General features: G+C 37.1%; 2 protein-coding genes across 2 annotated transcripts; both read left to right on the top strand.

Annotated features, from left to right (window-relative positions):
- Positions 1-566: 566 nt before the first annotated feature.
- LOC145229238 (proto-oncogene tyrosine-protein kinase LCK-like) lies at positions 567-6408 on the top strand. Its single transcript, XM_080094541.1, has 12 exons — positions 567-879; positions 1170-1272; positions 1552-1647; positions 2101-2201; positions 2377-2517; positions 2578-2736; positions 3067-3203; positions 3264-3386; positions 4132-4282; positions 4808-4939; positions 5312-5457; positions 6198-6408. The coding sequence occupies exons 1-12, from the start codon at positions 714-716 to the stop codon at positions 6285-6287; spliced, it is 1545 nt and encodes a 514-aa protein (XP_079950667.1). The 5' UTR covers positions 567-713; the 3' UTR covers positions 6288-6408.
- Positions 6409-14124: 7716 nt separating this feature from the next.
- On the top strand, positions 14125-21835 carry LOC145230318 (tyrosine-protein kinase-like). Its single transcript, XM_080095712.1, has 15 exons — positions 14125-14289; positions 15231-15347; positions 16115-16183; positions 17014-17076; positions 17178-17247; positions 17361-17456; positions 17557-17660; positions 17924-18055; positions 18120-18278; positions 18826-18959; positions 19136-19252; positions 20048-20198; positions 20584-20715; positions 21151-21296; positions 21510-21835. The coding sequence occupies exons 1-15, from the start codon at positions 14202-14204 to the stop codon at positions 21558-21560; spliced, it is 1629 nt and encodes a 542-aa protein (XP_079951838.1). The 5' UTR covers positions 14125-14201; the 3' UTR covers positions 21561-21835.
- The last annotated feature ends 4245 nt before the right edge of the window (positions 21836-26080 follow it).

Raw genomic sequence — 26080 nt, 5'->3', positions numbered from 1 at the left:
GATGTGTATAGTTCGAGTGTTTTTAAGGTTTCAAAATAAAAAGCATTTATTGCTATATTTTTTGTCCTTTGTTATTTATGGCAGTGTTTACATATCGCACCTTTGTAAGGGCTTTGTAGATGTAAACCATAACATGAGAGTATTGCATAACTGCATATTTTACATCAAATAATGGAAAGTACAATTGTAAATGATTGCTCTTTGCACACACTTTTATGCACAAAGCAAGATCAGTGGGGCTCTGGAATGTTTGGTTTGTTAATATGCAGCATCGATTCCTGGCATTGTTGGTTCAAGTGCATTGTTTACCGTATGATGTTAACACGTCTATTGTTGACTAGCGGTAGTCGACAGGAGTTCAAAGGTGAAAAACCACACTACCAAAGAACTTGTACACCGTAATTTTACCATTTATAAAAACGTCAGTGATTATTATCAAAGCGCTTGCAATAAAATGTATTTACAATATTGTTTATGTTTCTTGAGATAAGAGCGATGTAAAAAGTAAAACGTATAATTCTGTAAAAGTTTAACTTTACTTATTTTTAGCAACTTTTTACAGACCAAACGCATTTGCTGTGCACACAAAATAATTAGGGATTGATTTATGTAGAGCAGATGCCTCCTTCTAAATAAGTTGCAAATCAATCGGCACCCCTTTTTCTCTGAGCCCGGTGGTGTAGCCATTTTACACAACTACATCGTAACTGTTTATGAAGGCAACAAAGTTGTGCTGGGGTAAATGCATTGAAAAAATGCCATTAAGAAATAGACTGTTTTGCTGTTATCGCAAGAAGTATCGTTTTGAGAGAGAAGACCGGTCTGCTGAAGTCGAAAGGTGTTCTGAAGTGTATTCGAATACCCAAGACCCCGACACAGGTAATAATGTATTTAGGCAACACATGCCTTTAATTTAATTATCTTCTACAATTTTGTTCACGAAAAAACTTTTTTCAATGAAAATAGCATGGAAACTTCTTGATGTAATGTATATTACTGTTGGCAAGTAAAATATTTGCTGTATATTTTTTACTGAGTGTAATGCTAAGGGGTCCGTTGCTACAAACAACGATAGAAAGCATTAATTGAGGAAAAAATTTTGAACAGGTTAAACAAAATTTCAATTTAGTGTTTTTGCTTTACAAATAAATTTATTTTCTGTTTATTAGATCTTATTATCGGCAAACCGTACTCTTGCAACTGGGACTACGATCCAAGTTACGAACAATGCTTAAAGTGTAAGAAGGGACAGATCGTAACTGTATTGCAAGTGTAAGTAAGTAAGAGTGTGCACAACTAAACAACACAAACCAGTAAACGGTTTTGGTGCAAATTTTGTTGTAACAATTGTAGATAACGTAATATGAATTTAGGTGTGCAATACGCATTAAGGGACAAAAAGAAAATGGCAATTTAGTGTTGTTCAAATTTATGTCTGATTTTCTAACAATGTTACCTCTAACAAAACAACCACTCTGATTAAGGCTGGTACGAGTGTTACCATTTGCACCAAAAGTCGAAATATTTCAAGTTCAAATACCGTTTTTGCAGTGAAGCGTGCTGGACGTTCGTGATCAGCGAAAACAACCAAAAGGGTTACATTCCTGTAGAATGCATTGATCCAGAAAGCTTTCTGCGGAATTATGAGTGAGAAAATTAAAAACATAGAGAGTGATAAAAAGTCTGATAGGCCTATAATTTACATTTTCAGACATTTAAATAAAATGCTGTATAATTTTCTAGTACGTAAATTGTTTGCGACAAAAAATGAGTAACAAACTTTGATTTGGAACACTATATACGGATCTGTTCATAAGTTTAATGGTGAAAATAACGGCCCAAATAGACGTAAAAAGCGACATAAACGGGTGTAACTGATGTGGCCTTCATATCACTGATGATGGCATGAGCATTTGCCGAAACGTTTGAACAATAAAGCATGTCGCTTTTTACGTCTATTTGGGCCGTTATTTTCACCAATAAACTTTGATTTGTTTTAAACAAAACCCAAATTTTGCCAAGCCTATGTTCATAGTAAGTCTTAAAAAAAGTTGTAAACAACTTTCAAAAAACGACTCAAAAAATTTATTTTGTCCCAAGGTGGTATTTTCGAAACATGACACGGCTCGAGTGTGAAGCAGCTTTAAAGCAACCACCTCAGAAAGTTGGAAAATTCTTGGTGCGCCTTTCCTCAAGGCCGGGTGGGTTAAAAAGGAGTTGGGTTAAAATGGGTAAAAAAAACATAAATCATACAATAAACATATTGTTTGTGTAAACGCTGGACAACCTTAATAACTGGAGTTGACATAGGCTCACTTGCCAAGAAATGTTTTCATTTGACTGCATGGTTGGTCATTTTGCTTCTTTTATGCGCAGATTTATTGTCGCTTTCTGTCCTTAGCGCCCCTAACGTGGTACGTCATCACCTAATACCAAAGTCAGATCCGCAGTATTTTGCAAGAGTGGCGGTCGACAATCGATTTTGGGACCTGCCCTCACTTGTGGAATACTGCCAAGGTACTTGAAACACTATTTACAATGTAACAGGTTTAATATCCAAGTCAATGTACTTCTCAGAAAACCAATTTGGTAACATCGGACTTCTGACTGAGCCTTGCAGTAAACCGCAGCCCCCGTACATGCGTCCGCCTCGAATGCGTTCAGTCACGGTTGAAAGAAGCACACTGAGCATAGGCAAAAAGATTGGGGCCGGACAGTTTGGTGAAGTGTATAAGGGTAAAGCGCATTTTATTCTGTTGCCGAAGCATTTAACAACATTAGCAATTTCTGTTTGTTTGCCAACTGTTCCGTTACCCATTTTTGGTTTTGGGGTTTTAATGTTTAAATTTCTTTTACTTTAAACGAGTGGTTACCATTTTTGTCCCAAACCCAAACAATCCTAAAGGCTATAAATCTTAACGTTCCCATACGTAGGGATGTTCATGTAACAATATTGAAAAAATACTTGTTTTAGATTAAAAATGTCAAAAACTTTTTTTGTTTGCTAATCAACAATATTTATTTGCTGTCTTTCTGCAGAAAACATTAACTGTGAATATGTTGCAGGAAGCTTTCTTGGTTTTACATTTGACGTTGCCATTAAAATGACACAAACTGATATTGTTGACAAAGAAGAATTGCTTAGAGAAGCAAAAATAATGGAAAATCTGCAGCACAAAAACATTGTTCGCCTATATGCTGTGGTAGGAAACAGATCTAATCACTTTTTTAAACGATATTAACACACGGTATGTGTTTTTTAGGTAGTTGAAGAGCCAGTTTGCATTGTTACCGAATTTTTGCCAAATGGAAGTTTATCAGAGTATTTTCGTAAAAACGCCCACATAGAAATACCTTTTGATGATCAATTGCAGTTTGCTACCCAGGTACGCTTTCATGAATCATATGTCAACTTTTTTGCAGATTTTGCGGCTGTCAGCGCCCACTTGTACAATCGTTTCTATGCTTTGCTTGGATTTAGATTGACCATTTAACTTTATTTCTTTTTTTGTAACATAAATGCGTAACTGCGATCAGTCTTGAAGCGTTCAAGTAGACCAGCGATAACGGCACTCATATATAAATCATGGTACGCCGGGCCTTTGAAGGCGTTATACCGAATCAGCGGGTCACAAGTATCCCTTTATGCCAGGGGTGAACAACCTTTTCGCTGTGACGGCCGCTTTGCAGATCCTTATTTCACCAACGAAAATAGGTGCACAAAAGTCTGACGCACGTCTATTGGGCCGGTAATACTCTTTCTAGCCCTATCACATCTATTTGGAGCAGTTTTGAAATCCAATTATTTCGCAATTAAGTTTATTACGTCATGGTGGCCAGTACATATATATCTAATATACATGTCCACGGCCGCGTAAATTCGTCTCTGCGCCCGCAGGTTGTGCACCAAGAATCTAGCCTTAGGCGTGATTCGGGTCCACGACAGGAGCCTTTCTGGGACTTATAACAGATTAGGGTGAATAGTTGGAAATTATATTAACGATAAGTACAAAAGTGACATAAAATATTGAACATGGCTGGGTGGAACTTTTGAAAGCACTCAGCACAGTTGGCAACCAATAACTGATGTGTCAGTTCAGAATGAGTAAATACGTTTGTCTTGTGTGGCAGATTGCAGATGGAATGGCCTATCTTGAGTCTAAGCATTTTATCCACCGTGATTTGAGAGCAGCTAATATATTGGTGGGTGAAAATTTCGTGTGCAAAATCGGGGATTTTGGTCTGGCCCGCTGCTTAAATGGAGAGGTGTACAATGCGACAGGTTAGTTTTGTGTTGTTAAAACTACAACTTAAGAAGAAATTAATGCGCGTCTGTGTGGTTATAAGTTATTTAACATATTCTTAAAGTTCGACGTTTTTGAATCAAACTTTAACGCCAAACAAAAGTGTGGGGCCTCAAAAACCTTAATTTTGTAGTAAGTTAAAAAGCTATAACAGGCTACAGTAATGCAACAGGGTGTGTGTCTTCACTAGCGAAATATCCGTAACTTCTTAAAACGAGTGGCAGTTTTAATGCAACGTAACAAATTTTAAGGCATCGTCACTTCCAGGGGTGTCCGAATAGATCGTATTCTGCTCATATATTTAGGTAGTTTTGGATCATTGATGCGAGTTTAAAATATTACCCGATAAAAACTGACTGTCTTTGCTTTTGAATTTGGAGCTTATATTTTTTGTAACTATAGTTGGTTAATATATGATCTAAACAAAATGTTAATCGTTAAACGTTGTTTTAGCATTGAAACGGTTGCATGACTCTATTGGTGTCTAAATCTATTACATTCAGAGGGACAATTTCCAGTTCGGTGGGCTGCGCCAGAAGTTCTGAAGAAACAAACATACAGCCATAAGTCGGATGTATGGAGTTACGGGATCCTGTTGTATGAAATCGTAACTAAGGGCGCAACGCCATATGCAGGTGCAGTTAAGGATAGCTGCCTTTACAGATTAAATACCTAATAATCAAAGTCAACTAAACTTACCTATTTTGAACAGCAACGGTCGAAACTGGATAGTTGCATACCGGATAATAGCACATTCCACACTTTTACATTGTTCTAAAATCTAAAGCTTATTATTTGTTATAAAATTTCGATTATACACATAATTTGGTTAAATGTATAAAAACTACTTAGGAAATGAGATAGGATAGTCTGTTTTGTTTAAATGCCGTAGTTTGTCTGTTTTGGACACGTATTCACAAAGACACTCATTAACTGTACGATTTGTTAAAAAAATATAAAAAGAGCTATTTGTAGTCTTGGTATTAAGTTACATAAATTACACACAGGACAATCATTTTCATCGGTTCGGGAATATGTGCTACTTGGAAACAAACTACCAAAGCCTGCCGGTTGCAACGAACGGCTTTACGCGAGGATGATACTTTGTTGGCAGAAGAACCCCGCAGATAGACCAAGTTTTGAAAATACAAGGGTACGATATGAGGCTGTAGCATAGGCATATTATGACTAAAAAATGAGAAACATTATAAACATGATATATAAGCTATTGCTGCCAGGCATAATGTCAAGTTTATGGAGCTCTTCTGGCAATTGTATTTTTATTCCGACGTTTCGACGTCATATACAGGTCGCCTTCATCAGGGTAAGTAACACTGAATGCGAGAAGTACAGTGCACGATAAACAAAGAAAACACACGAATTGAAACGAGGCTTGGTAAAAAAAAAACTGCCAAAGAGCGTGCGTATTATGAACACATCGTATTTCAGATGTTTAGCAATCGAAACTTCGCGGTACAACATGTTGCTTATAGACCAGTGGTTTTTAACCTGGGGGTCGCGACCTCCGTGGGAGTCGTCTGCTCTTTTACTGGAGGTCGCGAAAGCAAATAAACGAAAAAAGAAAAAGTTGGTACTGAAAAAATAAAGTACTGAAAAAGTTAAACCACCTGAAAAAATCTAAAAAATGGGAGCGCAAGTACCAATTGCTGGTTGTTAAAATGGGCCGTGGGATAAAAAAGGTTGGAAACCACTGTGATTTACGCTTTTGCCAATATGTGTTAGATAAAAAAAATGTATTTTTAGATGGCTTTTAGATTTCTCTAGTTTAACAGTTGCAGCATGTACGATTTTTGTGGATTAAACATTTGCGTACGATCCATGGAGAAAGTGCAAAAAGAAAAATAAGAATGCGTTGTTTTTCAATTTGTTTAGGCCTTTTTTCAACGAACTTTCGTTACTGTGGAAAATGACTACGATTCAGGGGGACTTACTCCAGGAAGATATTGCAACACTTATATGTAACTTTATATTCGTTTTTTATGCAATTTGAGTTTTACACCACACACTCTTGCGATTAACACACTTTTTTTCACTTAATTGTCTTTGAATATAATAATTGTCTTTGAATATAATAAAACCTGAAAATTACACTTTATATGATCGTTTGCTTTTAAACTGGATGTGAAGAGTTAAACATGTAGCCTACAGAACGATGCTTTGTAGTTCTGTTTTCTGCCGCATTGTTACCCCCATTCAACTGGATAATTAAATACGAGGTGGTGTTGATATATAACAAGGGTCACCAAACTACGGCCCGCATCAAAGTCATTTCATCGGGCCCGCGATTTTTTGGTTTGCCAAAACGTATTGATAACATTGTAACATTCAAAAATTAATCTACTACTTACAACAGTTTTCCTCTCCCGATTTGTAGAATTGATATTACCTGGTTTCATATGACAACAACGCCCAGGATTAATCCAAAGCAAGTTTGTTTCGTCACAGACGAAAAAGTGTCAATTGTGCGCAAACAATTGCCTTATTTTGTTAGCATTGCAAGCATTGCTCTTAAGATGAGACTAACTATACAATTTACCAGTCGCATCACTAGAGTTTAAGTGGGATTGTAGAAAGACCATATCTTGGCGCCCCTATAAAAATCGCTTCGCGGGCTAAGTTCGGAAAGACGGCGCCAGGACATGTAAACTATGCGGCCCGCGCGAATCATTAATTATTAAACTTATCCGGCCCGCAGTGAAAAAAGTTTGGTGACCACCTGATATATAACGAGGTGTGGATATGATCAAAGGAGTGTACAGGCGTACCCAACAAAACACACCTTGTACAAACACATTAGCGAAAAGAAAATTGAATTACGAAACAAATGTTGCAGTGGAATCTAGGGCATGAACCGGCGTCATTTGCTACTTTTTAGTAGCTATAGTTTTACGTGTTGCTTTTCAGACTTGTGTACTTCAATTTAGTTTCAGGTTAAGCGGACTTCATCCTGTTTGTTGTTGACCATGCCGGCTCCTATGCCACGCCATCGTCAAATACGTTATCTGACAAGGACTTAACCTGTGATGGCACAAGTAGGCCCACATAAAAGACAGCATACCGAGCAAAAATGTTGGCACATCACGCACGCATTAGATTAGACTGCAGTGGTTCTCAAACATTAGATTAGACTGCTTTCCCTTGTTGCTCTTGGCGAACAGCTGAACAACCGGAAATTATCAAGGGGGAAAACAACGGTGCATTTTCAGGTACAGTTTGCATGTTTAAGGTGCAACAGTTAGTTAACATTTGCAGTCCAAACCGGACGTTGTTTCATCCACGCTGATAAACAACATTGTGTAACAAAAGACGTGGACTTTGATTACAGCGCGTAAATGGTTAAAATTTTAATACCTGAGTTATATTGAAAGATTTAATAACTAAAAATAAAAATTTTCTCTATTGACACAGCTCATAAGACACAGAATTTTAAACGGCGGCAGCAAGTTATACTAAAGAAAAAAAGGATTTGGCCATTTATTTCATTTCTATTCAGATAAATTGTATATGGAACTGCAAAAAGAGCCAAAAGAGACACTTTAAATTCCTTATTTTTCAGTTTTATCCCTTGAAAATTATCTTGGCGCAGGGCCTCAGCCAGACATTCGATGCATAGTAAAAATAATGTTGGTGATAATGTCTCACGCCTCGTTCGATTCTAAAATCTTTCGATAAAAAATTGTTATTAGTTATTTGCATGTGGGTTGGGAGTAGCAACATTTGATCCATCTTTTTAGTTTGTTACCAAACCCAAACGCATTTAGTGCAGAAGAAATGTAGTCCCAACTAATTGTGTCAAACGCTTTGTAAATGTGAAGGCTAAGTACCGCCCCTGGAACTTCATGAAAATCGCAGGAATCTATAATGTCAAACAAGATGCGAAGATTATCGCCGATGTACCTACCCTTCATAAAGCCGTTTTGATCTGGCTTAATCAAGTGCTTTATAAAATTTCTGATTCTATTGTTAACCACTTTAGACATAATTTTGTAATCAGTGTTTAATAACGAAATGGGTCGATAATTAGTCGTTAATAAGAGGTCTTTGTGAGGTTTTGGTATTAGGGTCAGAACCCCTTGAGCCTGACTCTGGCTAAAATGACCAATTTCCTCAGTATAGTCCCATGCTTCGCAAAATATAGCTGTAATATCTGGCCAGAAGCATTGATAAAACTCGGCGGGTTATCCGTCGAGGCCAGGTGATTTATTTTTAGGCATTGTGTTGATGGCAAACTTAATCTCATCTTTGGAGATGGGCTCTTCGCTTGTTTCGGTGTCGCTCGCGTTTAATTTTTGGAGGTTCAGGTTTGCCAAATAAGAGTCGATTTGTAACTGCGTACATTTAGGGTCTTCAAAAAATCGCGAAAGCTCTGTTAATATCGACTTTTGGTTTGTATAGACCTGGTCACCGTTTTTTAGACGGTTAATCGATTTTTTTACAACATGGCGTTTTTCTAAATTAAGAAAATATTTCGTGTTTTTTTCGCCTTTTTCGGCCCAAAGAGTTCTACTTCTGATTATCGCCCCTTTTGTTTTGTTTTCTACGAGTACATCCAAACTACTTTTTAAATGTGTTAATTTTACTGGAGCGTTTGGATCAAGAGGAGAACCGTTGGTTCGACTAATTTTCTCCTCGAGGGCTTCTATATTTCGCTCCAGTTCATTCTGGCGAGCAGTGTTTTCTTTTTAAGTCTAATTTTAAAATAAATTAGCATTAACAACAGTACAATATTTTAGGTTTCCAAACCGTTTTTACAATCCTGTATATAATGCAAACTGTTTATCAAACCCTTGGATCAGGAAACCTTGTGATTGTTACCTCCATTGTGACATCACAACACACATTAACAATAGAATTCTTTGTGCCTTGTATTAAGTATTGTACACCAGAAAATTTATCTCTTTTAGTGCATTGACGGCCACAGTACAGAACTTTATTGAGATTAAAGGACTGTGAAGGTTGATTAAAATTCTGCCCCCCAAAAACGTATAATAACGTAAAATGCAGGAAACGAAAAAAGGCTAAATCACGTTGGGGGTCCGCGGACCGATAAAATTTATAAAAGGGGTCCGTGACTACAAAAAGGTTGGGAACCACTGCTCTACACTGATATGGTGCACTTGTTTATTACAAAATGCAATACGTCTATAAGCTATATTAGGTTTGTAAGTTTATTGTCCACTGTAAGTGTTTTTATGTTTGTGGCCAGGGTGTGAAAGACGTACAATAACACAATTAATGACTGTTGTTTTTTAAAGGATTTCTTACAGCAGGATTTCAACTCTTCAAACTACAGCTGCTATTTAGTTTCGTAACATTTTCATGTTATTTCTGAACAATCAAGATTGCCGCTCACCGATGTAACATTAACTATCGGTGCAATGTAAACACATTTACTTTATACTTTGTTTGTATTTAACGTGTCGCCAATTACACTGCGTAGAACCAAATGCATTGTTATTCCAGGCTTAACAACGTGTAGCAATACTTCAACGTGGCAGTTAACAGTATTTGAATGGCTTTTGCGAATGATAGGAATATAAGGAGACGTTTGCTGGCCACCGTAGAAGTTTTAAGTAGCGACTCATTGAAAGTTTCGGTTGTTCCAAATATTTCGGCTAAATATGCCTTTTTGTCGACTATTCGATTTCGTAACTTTTTAAGGTGGGTAATTTAGTGCAGTTTTAAGGCGAATCCTCCCAAATAGATTGTAAATCAGTCATGTTTCTACATTGTTGCCATATTAGTATTCCAAAAATACTTTCCTTTCATAACCATAACATTGGTACATTACATAACTGTTTGATAACGTACTCACATTTCTATGAAACCAACAGAAATCAGATTGAACAATTACAACTTGTTTGTTTGTTCAGAGTACCGGTGAGCGGTCGTAGTTCGTCAATCCGTATGGTTTGTGACGACTGTTGAAAGATAACAAAACGTGAACAATTAATTTAGGAGAATAAGTATGGAATTAGTAGATATGGCTGTGGTATAATGGAGTGGTTATAAACCCATTGGCCCAGGCACATATTATTGTTTATGTAAAACAACTAAAACATGCTATAAGTTATTATTGAGTCCGAATACAGCGCAGCAATAGAAAAGAACGCTTATGAGTTTACCTCTATGGGATATATAAGCAAAGTTGATTAATTCTGGCTTATAATTTAATGCTGTTGCGTTGTGTTTGTTTGCCTAAGTAGCTGCACAACTTGGAGGTTATTTAAAATCACTACAAGGCGTGAGGTAGAGAAGACATTGGGATGAGGTAGTTACAGAGTTTGGCATGTTTTATTGTGTCGAGTAGGAGGTTTAAACAAAACGGGATTTATTCGGACTTCACATTCAATCGTAATTTCATTTTCATTTTAAAAATCCGATTCTGGGCCAGATTTCTAGCTTAAAGTTTTGGTTGACTAACCACCGGGGTTAGAGGCAGTGGTGGGATTCAGTCGGTTCGCAGCGGTTCTATAGAACAATCTCACGCAATTTTATGAGATTAGCGAACCGGTTAGCATTAGTGGTTACTGTTAATGGACTTTTTGTAACAGAACCGACTGAAAAATATGACTTTTGTGATAGAACCGGCTGACAAAAAATGAATTCCACCACTGGTTAGACGTTAGAGGGTTGTTTTGACAGGTACAGGAACCACTAAAAGACAGTGAGCCAGTAACAAAGGTTGTAGAACGAACATCTTGATGATGACATGCACAGCCTATAGCAAGTCAAGTGCAATAAGCAATAGACTATAGGTTAGTGAACTGTCGGGAACGCCTGTTATACAGTCATAAGTCAGCATACGCATTGCTTGTATACGAATACGCTTTAAACAACCATATGACTGTATTAGTATTTTAAATGCATATGCGAGTTTTTAGCTCAATAAATTCGAAAATTATTGAAATGAATCGATTTTGGTTATCGTAGTTGACTAGTGTGTTAAAACTTGTATTTGTATGTACATGATAGAATAGGAACGGAACGGAACGGTGAAATTTATTCGTGTTTTGCAATCGTGTGGTATTGGTAACATAATAAACCCGTTAACGACTCAGACAACAACATGTGCGGACTAAGCAAGCAATCATTAAGCAAAAGTCACATAGTTGGCTTTCGAAACAAAAGAATGAAATAACTCGGCAATTTGGACATGGGGTATGTAACAAAAACGCCATAAATGATAAATGATAAATGATTACAAATTGCCAAACCTCTGTAACATACATGTAAGATAGTAATCAAAACGCCCTTGATCGGTAACAGTTCATTAGTTAAGAAACAATTGTTCTTCTGTGCATTTTAGGTGTTGTAGTTGTTGTAGCCTATTTATTGGCGTTTTTTATTTACGCCCATCGTAAAAATGTTCCGTGTGGCTTATGATTGCAAAAAATCCACGTTTATACCAAAATTGTTTGCAATAAATGTGTAAATTTTTGTTTAGCGTGATTTAACTGACAATGTAACACAGACACGGTTGGGGACTTGAAAGAAAGTAGTTTCCTACATCATACATAAGTCTTAATAGTCATTAAAGGGTAAATAAGTCTTTAAAGGGTAAATATCATGTAGAAAACTGTAAGCGGTTAGTCCACGTCCAGGTAAAGATATACTAAAATTGACAGGTGCAAGTGGGCGGACGAAAAAAGTGCAACACAGTTTCCAAAAACTTTTTAAGGTCGAGAAACCTTGGATACCTGGACAAATTACACGTATCCATCCATTGTACATAAACATGGGAGCATCTTTTCAAAGTAAAGCAAATATCTCAAAAATCATCTTTCTATAAACCAGTTCATTCGATCATTACAATGTTATGTGCTTTCGAATTAAAAGAGGAACTAGGATGGTCAGATAAAGAGGTGGCCACTGCTATACAAAATGACCAGGAACTTAATGTAGTTGCGGATTGGATAAACAAAGGAGTACGACCACCGTTTAAGAAAGTAAAACGTCTGTCCCGGAATATGAAGCATTACTGGTCGATATATGGGGATCTCGTTTGCCAGGATAACGCCGTATATCGCAAGGTTGATGACATGTTTTGTCGTCATAAATTGCTGCTGGTAGTATCTAAATAGTTGTAAACGCAGGTTTTACAACAAATGCACGGTGGTGGGCACCTTGGTTTAAAGAGAACAAGCGAACGCATTAAACAACGGTTTTACTGGGCAGGCTGGAAGTCGGATGTAGAGGACTGCCTTCGCTGTCCACTTTGCAACGTTCGAAAACTATGAAACGGTTCCGTCAACTGAAGATGGACCAATGCAACGGATAGAAATTGACATTCTTGGTGGATTGCCAACTTCAGTTACTGGATATAGGTATGTTTTAGTGGCATGCGATGTATTTAGCAAATACATGCAAGCTTGGCCGTTGCGCTCCCAGTCGACCGAGGAAACCGCGACAGTTTTATACCACCGTTGGTTTACGGTACATTGTGTACCCGAATGAATCCATTCTGACCAAGGTGGAAATTTCGAAAGTAAGGTCTTCGCAAAACTTGTGGAACTGTTAGGATGTACCAAATCGCGAACATCGCCGTATTGTTCCCGCAGCAATGACAAGGCCCTATCTTCAATCGCCGCCACATAATGCAAGTGCTCATGAATCAACATGAATGACTCCACACTTGCTGCTGTATGGTCGTGAACTTAGACTACCCGCCAATTTACTTCTTGGACGACCAGCAAGCTCTCCAACAACAGCCAACGTAGCAGAGCTTCAGGACCGATTACGGCTGGTGCGAGAGGTAGCAGGAGAACGTCTCCGCAACGTTCGTGAATGAAGGAAAAAGCGTGACGACCGCAACTCGACCTACTGCGTGGGTGATTATGTTATGCTTAGAGACACTGTATTGGGGCCAGATGAAAAGAAGAAGTTCCATATGCAATATAAGGGACCTAATCAGGTCGTAAAGGTATTGCGGGAGCGTTATATTTTTACTTGTTCTGTCGAATGTTATCTTTGTTACAGATTATATTCTGATGTGTTTCCATTCATATGTTTGACTTTACATTGTTGTCACCTTGCTAAGTCACTTCCGTTATGCCGCCTTATATTTAAAGTTCGAAATAGGTTGATTTGTTTTGTTGCACATTGTTTTGTTTCCCTCACGCTTGTTTTGTTTCAACTGTAATGTAATACGACATCGGTACATGTTATTCATTGTTTATTGTCTTACACACTTTCTTTGTTTACTATGGATGTAGCTTTCACTCTTTTTTCCTTTGTCTCTTGTGTAATTTAAAACGGTGGTATCAAACCTTTATGTCAGTTCACTCGGCCACAAAACGTCTCGTTGGTATCAGTGTCATGCGTTTAACTTCACAAGGTTGTGTTGTTTGTTGTTAAGCGTTGTACCAGGAAGCACAACAACATGTAGCGGGGGAAGTGTGTTACTTTTTTATTTTGGCACCCCCATATAAGAAAATGTTAACAATAATTTGCAGCCGATAAAGAGCACAATGGTCACAGGAAGGCGCATCAGATGTATTATTCTTGAAGTACGTTTGTTTCGTTTGTGGAAGAAATCGCAGTAGAACAACTTCATTAAAACAATCGCTACGCCTTAAATAACTGCGCAATATAAGGACGTTGTAAATAACGACAAAGTAAAGGGCAAAAGAATATCGGTACATCGTAAACCAGCTTTATGTGGTGAGGAGTTGGAGGGTATGGTTGGCGCGATAGGCAATTTACAATGAAAATTTTGGTAGATCGTGGCTCGCGCAATGTGAGTTATAATTTCCGCTGACACAACACATAAAACTTTAAAAGTAGCCGAGATCTGAAATTGGATGCGATTATTTTGCAAAGTTCTCGTCAGAGACAATTGTGTCACTTAATAGCGACGGGATATTGTTGTTTGGAATGTTGTGCAGTGTTTTCAGGAGGTGCTATGCGTGGTGTCATCGAACAAACGCCGAAGAACGTGAAATCGACTCTATACCAGCAACAGGTATGCACACAAGTTCACCAACCGTTAAACATTATCAAGTGCGTAACTATAGTTTAAAGTTTAAACATGAATGATTGTGCATGAGTAGTTTTACAAAGCTCACATAGAAAATATTAACGGTTCGAGGGAGTTTAAATAAAACCTAAACGGCAATTTGCCTATTTATCAAGGTAAAATAACTATTTATCCACAATATCCCTAAAGATATTTGGATCTCGTTTTACATCTGATTATAGGTCAACATATACGTGCAAGGTTACTGTAAACTGCGAATGTGATAAATCTACGCTTCAACAAAAGCTACTTGTTAAAAAAATCATAAAAAATAGATCTATAATTAATAAACCACCTTGGGAGTCGCAACCGTTAGCAACCAACGAGTCGCTCTCTGTATTGTTTACATCAGGGGTCTCAAACACGCGGCCCGCGGGCCGCATGCGGCCCTCCAAGGGTTTTTGTGCGGCCCGCGAAGTAACTTTTAGAAGTTATGTGTTTTACTCAGGCGGAATACTCTTTATGACTAGAGAGTTTACATAATACAATCAATCTCTACGAGTGGTGTATGCAACGTTTTTACAGGATGATCAAACTAGCCCATTATTAGAATCAGCTATTGCGATTGTTGCGTCATTGTAGGCCATTGTTTTCACACAAAGCAAGAAAGCACAGTTGACTCTTTCACTTTGCTACACTATGTATCTGTTTGTTGTTTATTACCATATTATTTTTCAATCTAGCTATTGGCGCAAATGAATATTTTACTTTTTAATCTTGCAATATTTTTTTTCGATATCGATAGTGCGGCCCTCGACTTACTTAAAAGTTTGTTTTTGGCCGCCAAACCAGTTTGAGTTGGGACCCCTGGTTTACATAACATATTTTAGGCGTTTGATTCATAAAAATTAAATAGTTATAATAATTAACGTAAATTGTGCATTTAGACGAATTTCCAAATGACGATAAAAAACCAAAAATGAATTTGAACAAATTTCCAAATGCTGATACAAAACGTAAAATGAATTTGTACGAAGTCCCAATTGTTGATACAAAACCCTCAGGTAAATGTTTAAAAATCGTGATGTGATTTTGTGTGCATGATTAATAACATACCAGGTGAAGTATAAATTGTATGAACGCAGTTGTATTCAATAACTTTTTGCTTTTGCAATGTTATGAACAAACACTGGACTGTTTGCACAGAGTGTTAGGTAATGTGTATAATGCCGTCAAAATTATAAGGAAAGGTGCTCAGTAAGTATGAAAAAACGATTACAGTAAGTAACGTGCTTGTAAACAACAACAAAAAGTTGCAGGCTGTCAATAAATTCGAAATGGGTGTAACAAAGGACATTTTGCAGGCAAAAAAATATTTTAGTTGGGTAAAAGAGTGTACAAGTTTGCCAGAAAGCAAAGCATAAAGGCTTGCTGTGTGATAAGGTGTGTCTTAATCAACTAGCAATTGTGTTGTACATACTTGTTACCCCAAGTAAAAACCTGAAAACGATTTTACGATAGCCATGGTAAGACCAACCTTAAAATCTAAAAAGTTATTTGGTCCAAATGCTGAATGGCTTCGTTCCAGTATTTAGTTTTTTAAGCATACTCATTTCTCAACTTCACATTTCTCAACAAAAGATTTACAATACCCATGCGAGTAAACACGTATTATGCGACCAGACGATATTCAATTAAGCAGATTTGGTTTGATTGTTTGTTTGCATTGACGGCAGGCAATGGCCAGAAAAGAGGAACAAAACATATGTTCCAAAGGAAAACAGGTACAATAAACAAGGCGAAAGAAAACGTTGTTGTCTCTTTATTACAGGCCGACAACCAACAAACACCACCACGGAACCAGGAACATCGCAGGCGAAAGATAACCCCGTTAACAAAAGTAGGTGTAGCAAGGCACTAAAGTATGCAAACGACAGCCATTTACTGTTGTTGGTACAATATCCAACCGTGATAATAACAGTCTTGTAAAAGAAATCTCAATGCCTACAGCCGGGCTTTGACATGATTCATATTGTTGAAAGTCCATCTGCTTTACAACTAATTTTGTGTATAAAATCGTGTTAGACGTAAAACTATACAATTCAGTGGTATCAAAACCTTTTTAACGCGACCCAATTTTTAAAGCTTAAATTTAAAGACTTCTCGCGACCAATGGTTATGTCCAATTAAGCTATTTTTTGCATTTTTTTGGTTATGCCCAATTTGGTTGCAATTTTTTGGAAAACGGGCAGATCTTTTTGAAAGGCGAGTTTTCATAAAACTTACTCTTGCAGTTTCGAACAAAATGATTCATTCTTTTTACCAAACTTTCCCGATTGGCCTAAATTTTAGGGTTGTGGGGAAATGCTTTATTGTTCAAACAAACGCCTTTCAATTAATATAGCAACACAACATTGTGACCCCATGGCATGAAAAAGTCAATGTTTGCATCAACTATATTTTTAACCATTTGCGTTAATAACCAAAAAAGTTGGACATAAATTTTAATCAAACAATTGCATTTAGACGACCATATACTTGAAAACAATTCTAAAGCAGGTCAATGTAATTTGTTTTGAAACATTAAAATACTTTGAAGTATAATTCAATGGTTAATTGTGAGTACATGTATGCAGGATCCTGCTCATACAATTTAAAACCGCGAAAATTTAAACATGTAAAAAACAATTATGTCTCGCATCACATTCAAAACATTTTAAACATTTTTAGCGACCTACATACCTGCAAGGCCAGTTCCAAAGCCACTTGGAAATAATGTTGAAACAAGCTACGGTAAGAGAACATTCTAAAATCTAAACTGGTATTAGGTGTATTAAGTTCGTGTTCGTTGTTTTAATTTTTTTAACGGTTGAATATACTTTACGTATATTTAGTTAACACGGCGTTCAACAGATCTTATTGCCGTCAGACAAAGAAAGGAGATGTCGTAAAAGTTCTGCACAAGTAGGAAAATATCTTTATACTTTTTGGATTATAGCCGTTTCGTTCTTCAAATTCTTTAAAATATTTCAAATAGGAAAACGCTACAAAAGTAACCACATTATAATCTCTTACAGAATGGGAAATGAAATGTACGTTGAAACGGAGAATGGGCTTCAAGGTCACTTTCCAGCTGAATGCATTGACCCGAAACCGATTCTACAAAAATACGAGTAAGTTCGCTTATGCATGCTAGAGCTTTGTCTCAGTATGAAGGGCGTTCTAAAATAATAAAGTTTATTTTCCTTTACTGACAAATCGTATTTTTAAAAGGTGGTATTTTGGAAACATATCAAGAAGAGAATGCGAAGAAATGTTAAAACAGCCACCAACAAACATTGGAAAGTTTATGGTTAGAGATGCCACATCTAAACCAGGTATACCTTTAGACTGCAAGTTCCCGTATGTTTAACCGCATGTTCATTTAGCCGAATTATGCGAATAGACAGAATATTTTCATAACCAGTGATAGGCAACAGATTGGAGTTTAATGTGCAATAAAACGAAATATGCTGTCCGGAATCATTCGTGCTAAAAAACTAATAAAACAAAAAAAGATATTTATTTAAAGTTATTTTGATGCCTATCAGTGACGTTTTTATTGGTCTCTGCTAACACAAAGTAAAAAAAAACAATTTAGGAGACGTATGCTTGTCTGTTCTCTTTTCTCAAACTGGAGTCAGGCACTACTCGATTCCGTTGGGCGACCCCGACTACTTTAAACAACACGATAAGTGTGTGGATTTGCCTTCGTTAATAGAACATGCACAGGGTAGGTTTATTTATTTGATTAATGCACTGCCAAACAAATAACCAAAGAATTTATTTATGCCTAGAAATAGCAGATAGAAATTTCGGCCGTTTGGGAGAGCCTTGTGAAAAATCTCCAGTTGACGTAGAAACAGATGTATCGGGCCCATTTACAGCAGTGTGCAGAGAGACGGTCAAAATAAAAAACAAGCTTGGGTCGGGACAGTTTGGCGAAGTATATAAAGGTAGTAATGAATCCTAACCTTTTTTGCCCAGGATGAATATCTGATGGTAATAAACAGTAACCTTTTTTCAGCTAAAAAACAACAACAACAAAACTTCACTTATGTAGTTTAAACCAGGGTTCGGCAGCCTTTTTTGCACTGAGTACCGGTTTTGAACCTGAAATTTATTCACGGACCGGCCTTCAAAAACTACAAACGTTCAGCACTGAAAAGTTTAAAAACGCCCTAATTAATTTAACATCCCTGGACAACATATTTGAAAGCATTTAACCTGAAAACGTATACGGCCCGGTAACGAACTCCTCGTGGACTTTGCCGACTACTAGTTTAAACAAAAATAAATAAAAAACAATAAAAGAAAAAAACGGAATCAACACAGATAAACCACTGCCACTGGACAATACTTTAAATTACTTCCTTAGCATTCATTTGGCCTCAACATTTAACCGTTTTGGAGTTTAATAATACTATTAAAGAAAAAGTTGTACTTTAACAAAAAATCTCAAATATTTTCGTTCAATCTACAATTCTCCTTTTTTTGTTTTAGGAACTTTTATAGATAGTCTTGAAGTAGCAGTAAAAGTATCTAAACCAGAAACGGTGAACCCAAAAGAGTTGCTTATGGAGGCAAAAGTAATGCAGAAATTGCAACACAGCAAGATTGTTCGTCTGTATGCAGTGGTAAGCAATTTGTCGAAACTTATAAGTACATATGTTTTTGTCATTCTCAAATACAAGCAAAGTTATTTTTTAATAGATTCATGAATCTAAATAAACGACGTTTTTAACAACAAATATTATTTTTTGAGTGTGTGAAGCGATCTCCAAAAGCCTAGTCTCATGTTTTACCTTTTTAGGTGCCTGAGGAGCCCATTTGGATAATTACAGAGTTTATGAACAACGATAGTTTATCAGCGTATCTGCGCATAACTACTGATGTGTCGTTTGATGACAAACTATATTGTGCAATTCAGGTCAGCAAATGTGGAATAATTTTTTTGTACACACACGATTTGCTGAACATAATTACGTTCAATTGCTTGCCAAATCACAAATCATAGATGAGAAAGTAAGGCTGGTTGCATTATACGGTCATGCGCAATATAAAAGTAAACTGTTAACAGCAACTGTTTGTAACGCTATTGGAGTTTGATACTCTAATTGTAACCAAATAATGTCCGTGACTACAAGTTCAACTGGTACAAAAGGCTTGTTCCATTAGAGCAGGGGTTCCCAACCTTTTTACGATCTCGTACCACTTGGATGCTCTGCACTGCCACGCGTACCACTTCTTGCAAAACAACTAATTTGATTGAACCATACTTTATTCAGTAAAATACCATTGGCCTACTAAAATAACACTAAAGCTTAAGATATAAAACAGTAAATGGTATCTATCAAGAGCAATCATTTGACATATTTACCGCTCACTGTCACAGAGCGTTGTACGGCTTTTCAAAGCAACTGTGCTTCTTGTTGACAATTGACATGACCTGTATTTTGAAGATCGTAATGATACGAAACAACAGGAATAGTTACGTAACAATTAGAACAGGCCTCGGGAAAAAAATTTTGGCAAACAAAACCAGGAAAAATAAGTATACAAGAAAATATAAAGTTCTGAATACAGGTTTTTGTGGAAAAAAAAGGAAGCCATTCGCGTACCACCTGAAAAACCTTCACATACCGACTAGTGGTACGCGTGACACAGGTTGGGAACCCCTGCATTAGAGTGACCAAGTGACATACTTTTGCATACTTTTACCTAGATTGCAGACGGAATGAGTTACCTTGAATCAAAAAAATTTATTCACCGAGATTTACGTGCGTCCAACGTTCTGGTCGGAGACAGACTGACTTGCAAAATAGCTGACTTTGGTTTAGCACGATGTTTGAATGAGGAAGTGTACACTTCCACAGGTAAATGTCTCAAAACAAGCATTTGCTACCGGGATATAAGTTATGGTTCAACCTGCCGATATAAAGTCAAACCTGCAAACTGATTCAAATAGCTAAAAAGCGAACAAACCGTTGTGTGCACAAGTTTTAAAATGGTGTGGGACCAGAATGTATTTTCTCATACATTAAAACATATAAGCAGTGGCTTAAATACTTTCATGTACCTTATAAATTATAATATGTCTGGCTTATTGACGGGATTGTACCAAGTCAGTCGGTGGATTGATTTGGTACAAAGTCTTTAAATAAACCGGGTGGAAAACGTTTTTGCTTAATTTTTACATATGTAGCTTTCCTATCCAACTTAAATACCAAATGCTTTCTATTTCAATTGGTTGAACTCTAGGTAGCTCGTTTCCTCTTCGATGGGCAGCACCAGAAGTGCTGAGAGAACAAAAATACAGCAGCAAGTCTGATGTCTGGAGCTACGCAGTTTTGCTTTACGAGATTTTTACTAACGCCGGTTGGCCTTACAAAGGTACCACAAAGTTAGGATTGTTCAACCGGTTGCTGGTTTGGATATTAAAAAACACGTGAAGGTGCGAATCATGTAAACCAGGGGTGCAATTCTGTCTCGTTAGGCCGTGTCGCCAATTTTTTATACATGAAGAGTCAATGTAGTGGTGCAGGGCCACAAAGGCAAAAATGCAAACACATTACAACAAAATTTACGGGTTTAGATCATACGTTGTGGTATTTTGTCCCTTGTTTAGAGCCACACTGAAGGTGTCTCGGATAAGCCTTATATGCAGTTCCCTAGACACATATTGACAACCACTAAGGCAGCTCAAAGTTGCTGAATCTGTAAGGTTCAGGGCGTGGTCGGTGGTTTTAAAAGAAGCGCATGCATACATACAAGTTTGTGTTTACCGCTCTATACAACAAAGCAATATAGTGACACCTATCTGTACAGGAATGAACAACGAAAAGGTTAAAGAGTACGTCCAGCAGGAAAACATTCTGCCCATGCCAGAAGGCTGTAATGATGTGCTTTATGGCCGAATGAAACTTTGCTGGAAACAAAATCCTGATATCAGACCAAGTTTTTCCGAAACACTGGTATGAAAATTCAAAATATTTAGCGATTGAATCTAAAACATAAAACGTCGATTTGCACTTGAATGCTTTTGAACATACTGTATTACGGATTTAGAGAAATAAACCTTGGGTGTAGTGGTGTTAAAGCTTTAAATAAAGTTCGAGTCAAGGTGTTTTTTTTTAAATGCTTGATTTGGTTATGAAAGTTTTTTTTTGTAACCTTGTTATTAACAGGAATTTCTGCGAAACGAAATGTCTGGCAACGAATACAGCATGGCTTATTGAGTGGAAACCCAAAACACGGAGAAAAAATGCACATTGATTCAACTTTTTTGTTATTGCAAAATTGTTCACTCTTTACTTTGTCTTGTGCCAAACCGCTGTAATATGGTCGGAAACAGTTCAAGAAACAATGTTCTTCTGTGCATTTCATGTGTTGTTGTAGTTACTGTAGCTTATTTATTGGCAATTTTATGTACGCCCATCGTAAAAGTGTTCCGTGTGGCTTGTGACAAAAACACATGTTTGTGTCAAAATTGTTTGCAATAAATGTGTAAATTTGCGTAGTAGATTCGCAGAGAGTAGATTCCTACATTATACAAAGGTCTTTGCATATATAGGAACTGTGACTAATGTAAACGTATATAGTTTTATCGAATGTTTAACGTATATAGTTTTTTGAGTAGAGTAATGTAAGCGGTTAGTGTACGTTAAAGGTAGTGTGGGGGAAAACTGATATGCGCAAGTGGACGGAAGAAAAGAGATACATAGACAAATTTGATACATAGACAAATTACGTGTATACATCCATTGTGCATAAACACGGCAGCCTTGTTTCGAAGCAAAAGCCAATATCTCACAAATTACCGTTCTATAAACCAGTTCATTCGATCTTCGCAAATGCCGCCAACATACACATGTATTTAACACTACACTCTTGCATTAAGAGCCGTTATATTACCAACCCCGACATGAAAGCACTGGCCCTTGTAAACGTTACTTGGAGCAGTTTCAAATAGCCTTGTGACTGCCAACTTCACCACGTTTCAATTTAGCGGTAGTTTAATGCTAACAAATGTGTGTAAAACAAATGCATGATGAATAAATGAATAGATGAATAGAAGGGTAAAAAGCGTACCGTATTGCTCCAACGTAGCAGGTAAATTCCAGTTAAGAACGTGCTTGAAGACATATGGGGGTAATCTTGAAGTATATTCCAAACATAACGAAGTGAAGAAAATTTGCGCCATAGACATCCATCAGCCAGTCATTTTCTGGGTAATAACCTAACATCAAAAATAAACACAATTAAACGGTACATAAGCCAACGTAAGCGTTTAGGGTTATTGCGGTAGTTAATTGTGAAACTGAAAGCAAAAAAGCCCCAGTGCAAAAAAACCTTCGAAAAGACTGACTGGGTTAGTTACAGTCCTTATGTTGCTTAACTAATGTTTATAAAAGAGATGGAGAAATGGTCCACACGTATTCAGATTGCAACATGTGTGTATGGCTGTACTGTAGCACTATTAAGGTTGAATAGACGTTAATAATGAAAAATTATAGCAAAGCTTGTAAAAATTTAGAATTTAGACTGATTTAGGTCATTTTTTTAGTAACGATAGTAGTTAATACTGCCATGCCCAGTTGGCTGTGTTGTTATTCTGGTAGACATCGTGAGCAAAATGTCAATGAACCCTTAGCAAAGCTTCGAAAAGAATTACCGCCAGAACAAGATAATATTAAGTTGGACGGTAAAGTTTTCTAAAACAGTATTTTTGCCATGATTTCTAATATATGTTTTTTTTTATAAACTTGTGCGTTAAAAAAGCAAAAAACGCACAAATCGTCTGATATGTCAACACTTAATGTTAATAAACCCTCAGGTGCTTTAAAATAAGCTTTAAATCAACATTTTTTTGTTTACAGCCAAATGTCGTACTGGAAACTATGAACAAAACGTGACACCGAACCTCCATCATAAACCCCAGAATAAAGGTTCAAAACCTAACATGTTTATTTTAAATTAACCCAAACTAATCTACAACTTTAATTACAGAAGAAGAATAGCCTACATGAAAATGGGCCCACAGTAAGTACACTTATGTATTGCATGTGCATTTTTATCCACAATGCTTAACACCCTTCACTACATTTGCAACAATAGGTCTAAGGAATAAACTGCTATATAAGGCAGGAGGAACGTATAAATAATGCTCTTCCAGCAGTTTTTATCATAAAAAATGACGTCTCGACGTACCATATAAGACTTCTTTATGATAATAACATATCTTGAAAGACAAATTTCCTATGAAGCGTAAAAAAACACAATCAAAAACAGCGATAACAAGCGTTTTATCACTCCGTTGGTGCCAGTTCGTAGCCTGTTAAAAGCGGCTCATATGGGACGTCGACACGTCGATTATTTACAAGAAAAACTGCTGGAAAAGCGTTACCCGTAATATGTTCAAGGTTTGTTCAAAACACAGTATTTGCGACTAAGTGACATTTAGGGTGTTGCTTTTGCAAACATTCAACAGACTTAAAGGTGTATGCAACGAAAAAAGCGACTCGTTTAACCAGCATATTAAATTTTGTGTTATACGGGAACATGGAAAATTGTAGAAATAAGGCCGTTTACCTATGCTAAAGCAGTGGTCCCCAAACTGCCGTATACGTACGGTTAGGGGCCTCCCCGGTAGTACGCTTACCTACTTTAGTTAATAGTTTACATGACAAATATGCATTGTGTTATAATTACTTATTTTAGCGTTTCATACTTTTATGAAGCAACAAAGAGTACAGTACAGATGCTAGCTGTAGTGTGGCATATATTCTGGACAGAAATGGTATGCGAACAGATTCTCTAAATCAGTGATCTTCAACTTTTTAGTGACACCGAACTCCAAAGGTGTTTTGTCAAACTTTGCGGATACCCCCATAAAATTATTTTGAATAAAGTAGGCTAGATCACAAAAAACATACATTTTTACGTAACACACCCTAACCACATAACAAATGTTGACTTTAATTAAATTAAACGATTTACTGAAACGCATTGTCATGTTATTTAGGTTGGTCATTTGCACATTTGTCTCACAATTCAGACAGAGAGTATCAAGACTTTGATTATTACGTCACAATTGATCAATGGTGAACCAAGGTTAACTAGATTGTACAAGCGAGCATTGCTGTTCGCAACAATGATATTATGAATCATTCATGTTCGAATTACTACACAAAAGCACTGCGGACCCCCGCGTGTGACCCTTAAAGTTCGCGGAACCCCTGAGAGGTTTGTACGAAACCCCATGGTTCCGCGGAACCCCGGTTGAAAAGCCCTGCTCTAAATATAGGTGGCACCCGAAGACTGTATTAACTTACATTGTGACGTCACACTATGCAATGCATCAAAGTCGCGGTAGTATCGGTCAATCGCACGACTCCAACGGTGTTTACCGGTATTGCTATTCGATGGTGTCATTAAAGAGTGTTGGAATTTTGAAGCCCCTTATTTTTGTAGAATTGCCTAAATATGGTGTTTGTTAATTTGTGCCTAGGGCCTTGTGTCCTTACATCATACAATGTCAAATGACCATATTTGGCAAGGGCGAACGTGTGCCACAGTTATTAGTAAAGGTTTACACAAATACTTAGGAACACTATACAGTGTATATAGTAAACACGGACTTGAAAAGTAATTTAATCATAAACATTACTGCCAAAGAACTGGTGTATAAAGAAAACATCATGCAGACGTTTCAATTACAACAGAGATTGTTGAAACGTCTGTATGATGTATTCTATATACACTAGTTCTTTGGCAGTAATGTTTATAATTAAATTTGCACAAATAACTTTGTAACTCGTCCCTACAAAGAGATTATGAATTTCTTTTTTTCAGTTTTAAATTTATGCGTTTGCAAAACAATACACAGTGCAATAGTTACCGATAATAATAGTCATCTTAAAGCTCCATCATCGGTTAATTATTCAGGTGGCAGGTTCTTTCTCTTAGTCGCCTGGAGTGCGAAGAGTTGTTACGGCGGGAGCCTGCAACAACAGGAAAATTTCTGATTAGAGATTGTTTGTCCAGGCCAGGTAAACAAAATTTCTTCCTAGTATCATATCATTGTCGCAAAACACGAAGTAAACCAAGCAGCAAGTTTTCCTACAAAGAATTGGTTATTCTACGACATTCGTTTTTCTGATTAAGAAATTTCAGTGGTTATGTCCAGCCTAAAAAAGGTAGAAAGGTTTAGAGCAGTGGTTCTCAACCAGGACCAATGGCCCCCAGGGGGGCCATAAGCGTTGTTCTTGGGGACAACAGGTGTAGATTCGCCAGAAAAAAACACTAAAGCCATTTTAAGTGTATGTTGCAAATAAGTTTTTTCCCTAATTTTATCGACTATTTCACACACTATTTGCCAATATTGAGTTTTTTTACGATTACGGATTTTTGTTTACTCTATTCGACCGAAATTAGTACCGAATTCCAACACGGGTTGCCATTTTAATTTAAGGGGGGCACAGGCCTTACTGGGTTCAATAAAGGGGGGCACGAGGCCAAAAAGGTTACTTTTAGGGGTCCACGGTCCACGAAAGGTTGAGAACCACTGGTTTAGAGTTCAAGTCGGATCGGAGTGCGCATTAAGTTTAAACAAAACGGAGATAAATTTGGGTACAACTTCACTCTCGGCCAAGCACATTTGTATGGTTATTTTACCTTTATAAATGCAACTATAAATGCAAAATTTATGTTTGCATAAAAGTTCGGTTTGGGTCGGGTTTTACATTTTGGGCCCGGG

This window comes from Phallusia mammillata, chromosome 5, assembly GCF_965637545.1.
Source record: "Phallusia mammillata chromosome 5, kaPhaMamm4.hap1.1, whole genome shotgun sequence".
In the NCBI taxonomy this organism is placed as follows: Eukaryota; Metazoa; Chordata; class Ascidiacea; order Phlebobranchia; family Ascidiidae; genus Phallusia; species Phallusia mammillata.
The sequence above is the reverse complement of the archived record's forward strand: the minus strand, read 5'-3'. Positions and strand labels throughout refer to the sequence as shown.

Excerpts from the sequence above, each read along its gene's own strand:
- LOC145229238 (XM_080094541.1), top strand. The coding sequence starts at position 714 with ATGAAGGCAACAAAGTTGTGCTGGGGTAAATGCATTGAAAAAATGCCA. Across the intron at positions 4,940-5,311 it reads GGGCGCAACGCCATATGCAG|GACAATCATTTTCATCGGTT; the intron begins GTGCAGTTAAGG and ends AATTACACACAG. Across the intron at positions 5,458-6,197 it reads CAAGTTTTGAAAATACAAGG|GCCTTTTTTCAACGAACTTT; the intron begins GTACGATATGAG and ends CAATTTGTTTAG.
- LOC145230318 (XM_080095712.1), top strand. The coding sequence starts at position 14,202 with ATGTTGTGCAGTGTTTTCAGGAGGTGCTATGCGTGGTGTCATCGAACA. Across the intron at positions 17,457-17,556 it reads CCGATTCTACAAAAATACGA|GTGGTATTTTGGAAACATAT; the intron begins GTAAGTTCGCTT and ends TATTTTTAAAAG. Across the intron at positions 20,199-20,583 it reads GGAAGTGTACACTTCCACAG|GTAGCTCGTTTCCTCTTCGA; the intron begins GTAAATGTCTCA and ends GTTGAACTCTAG.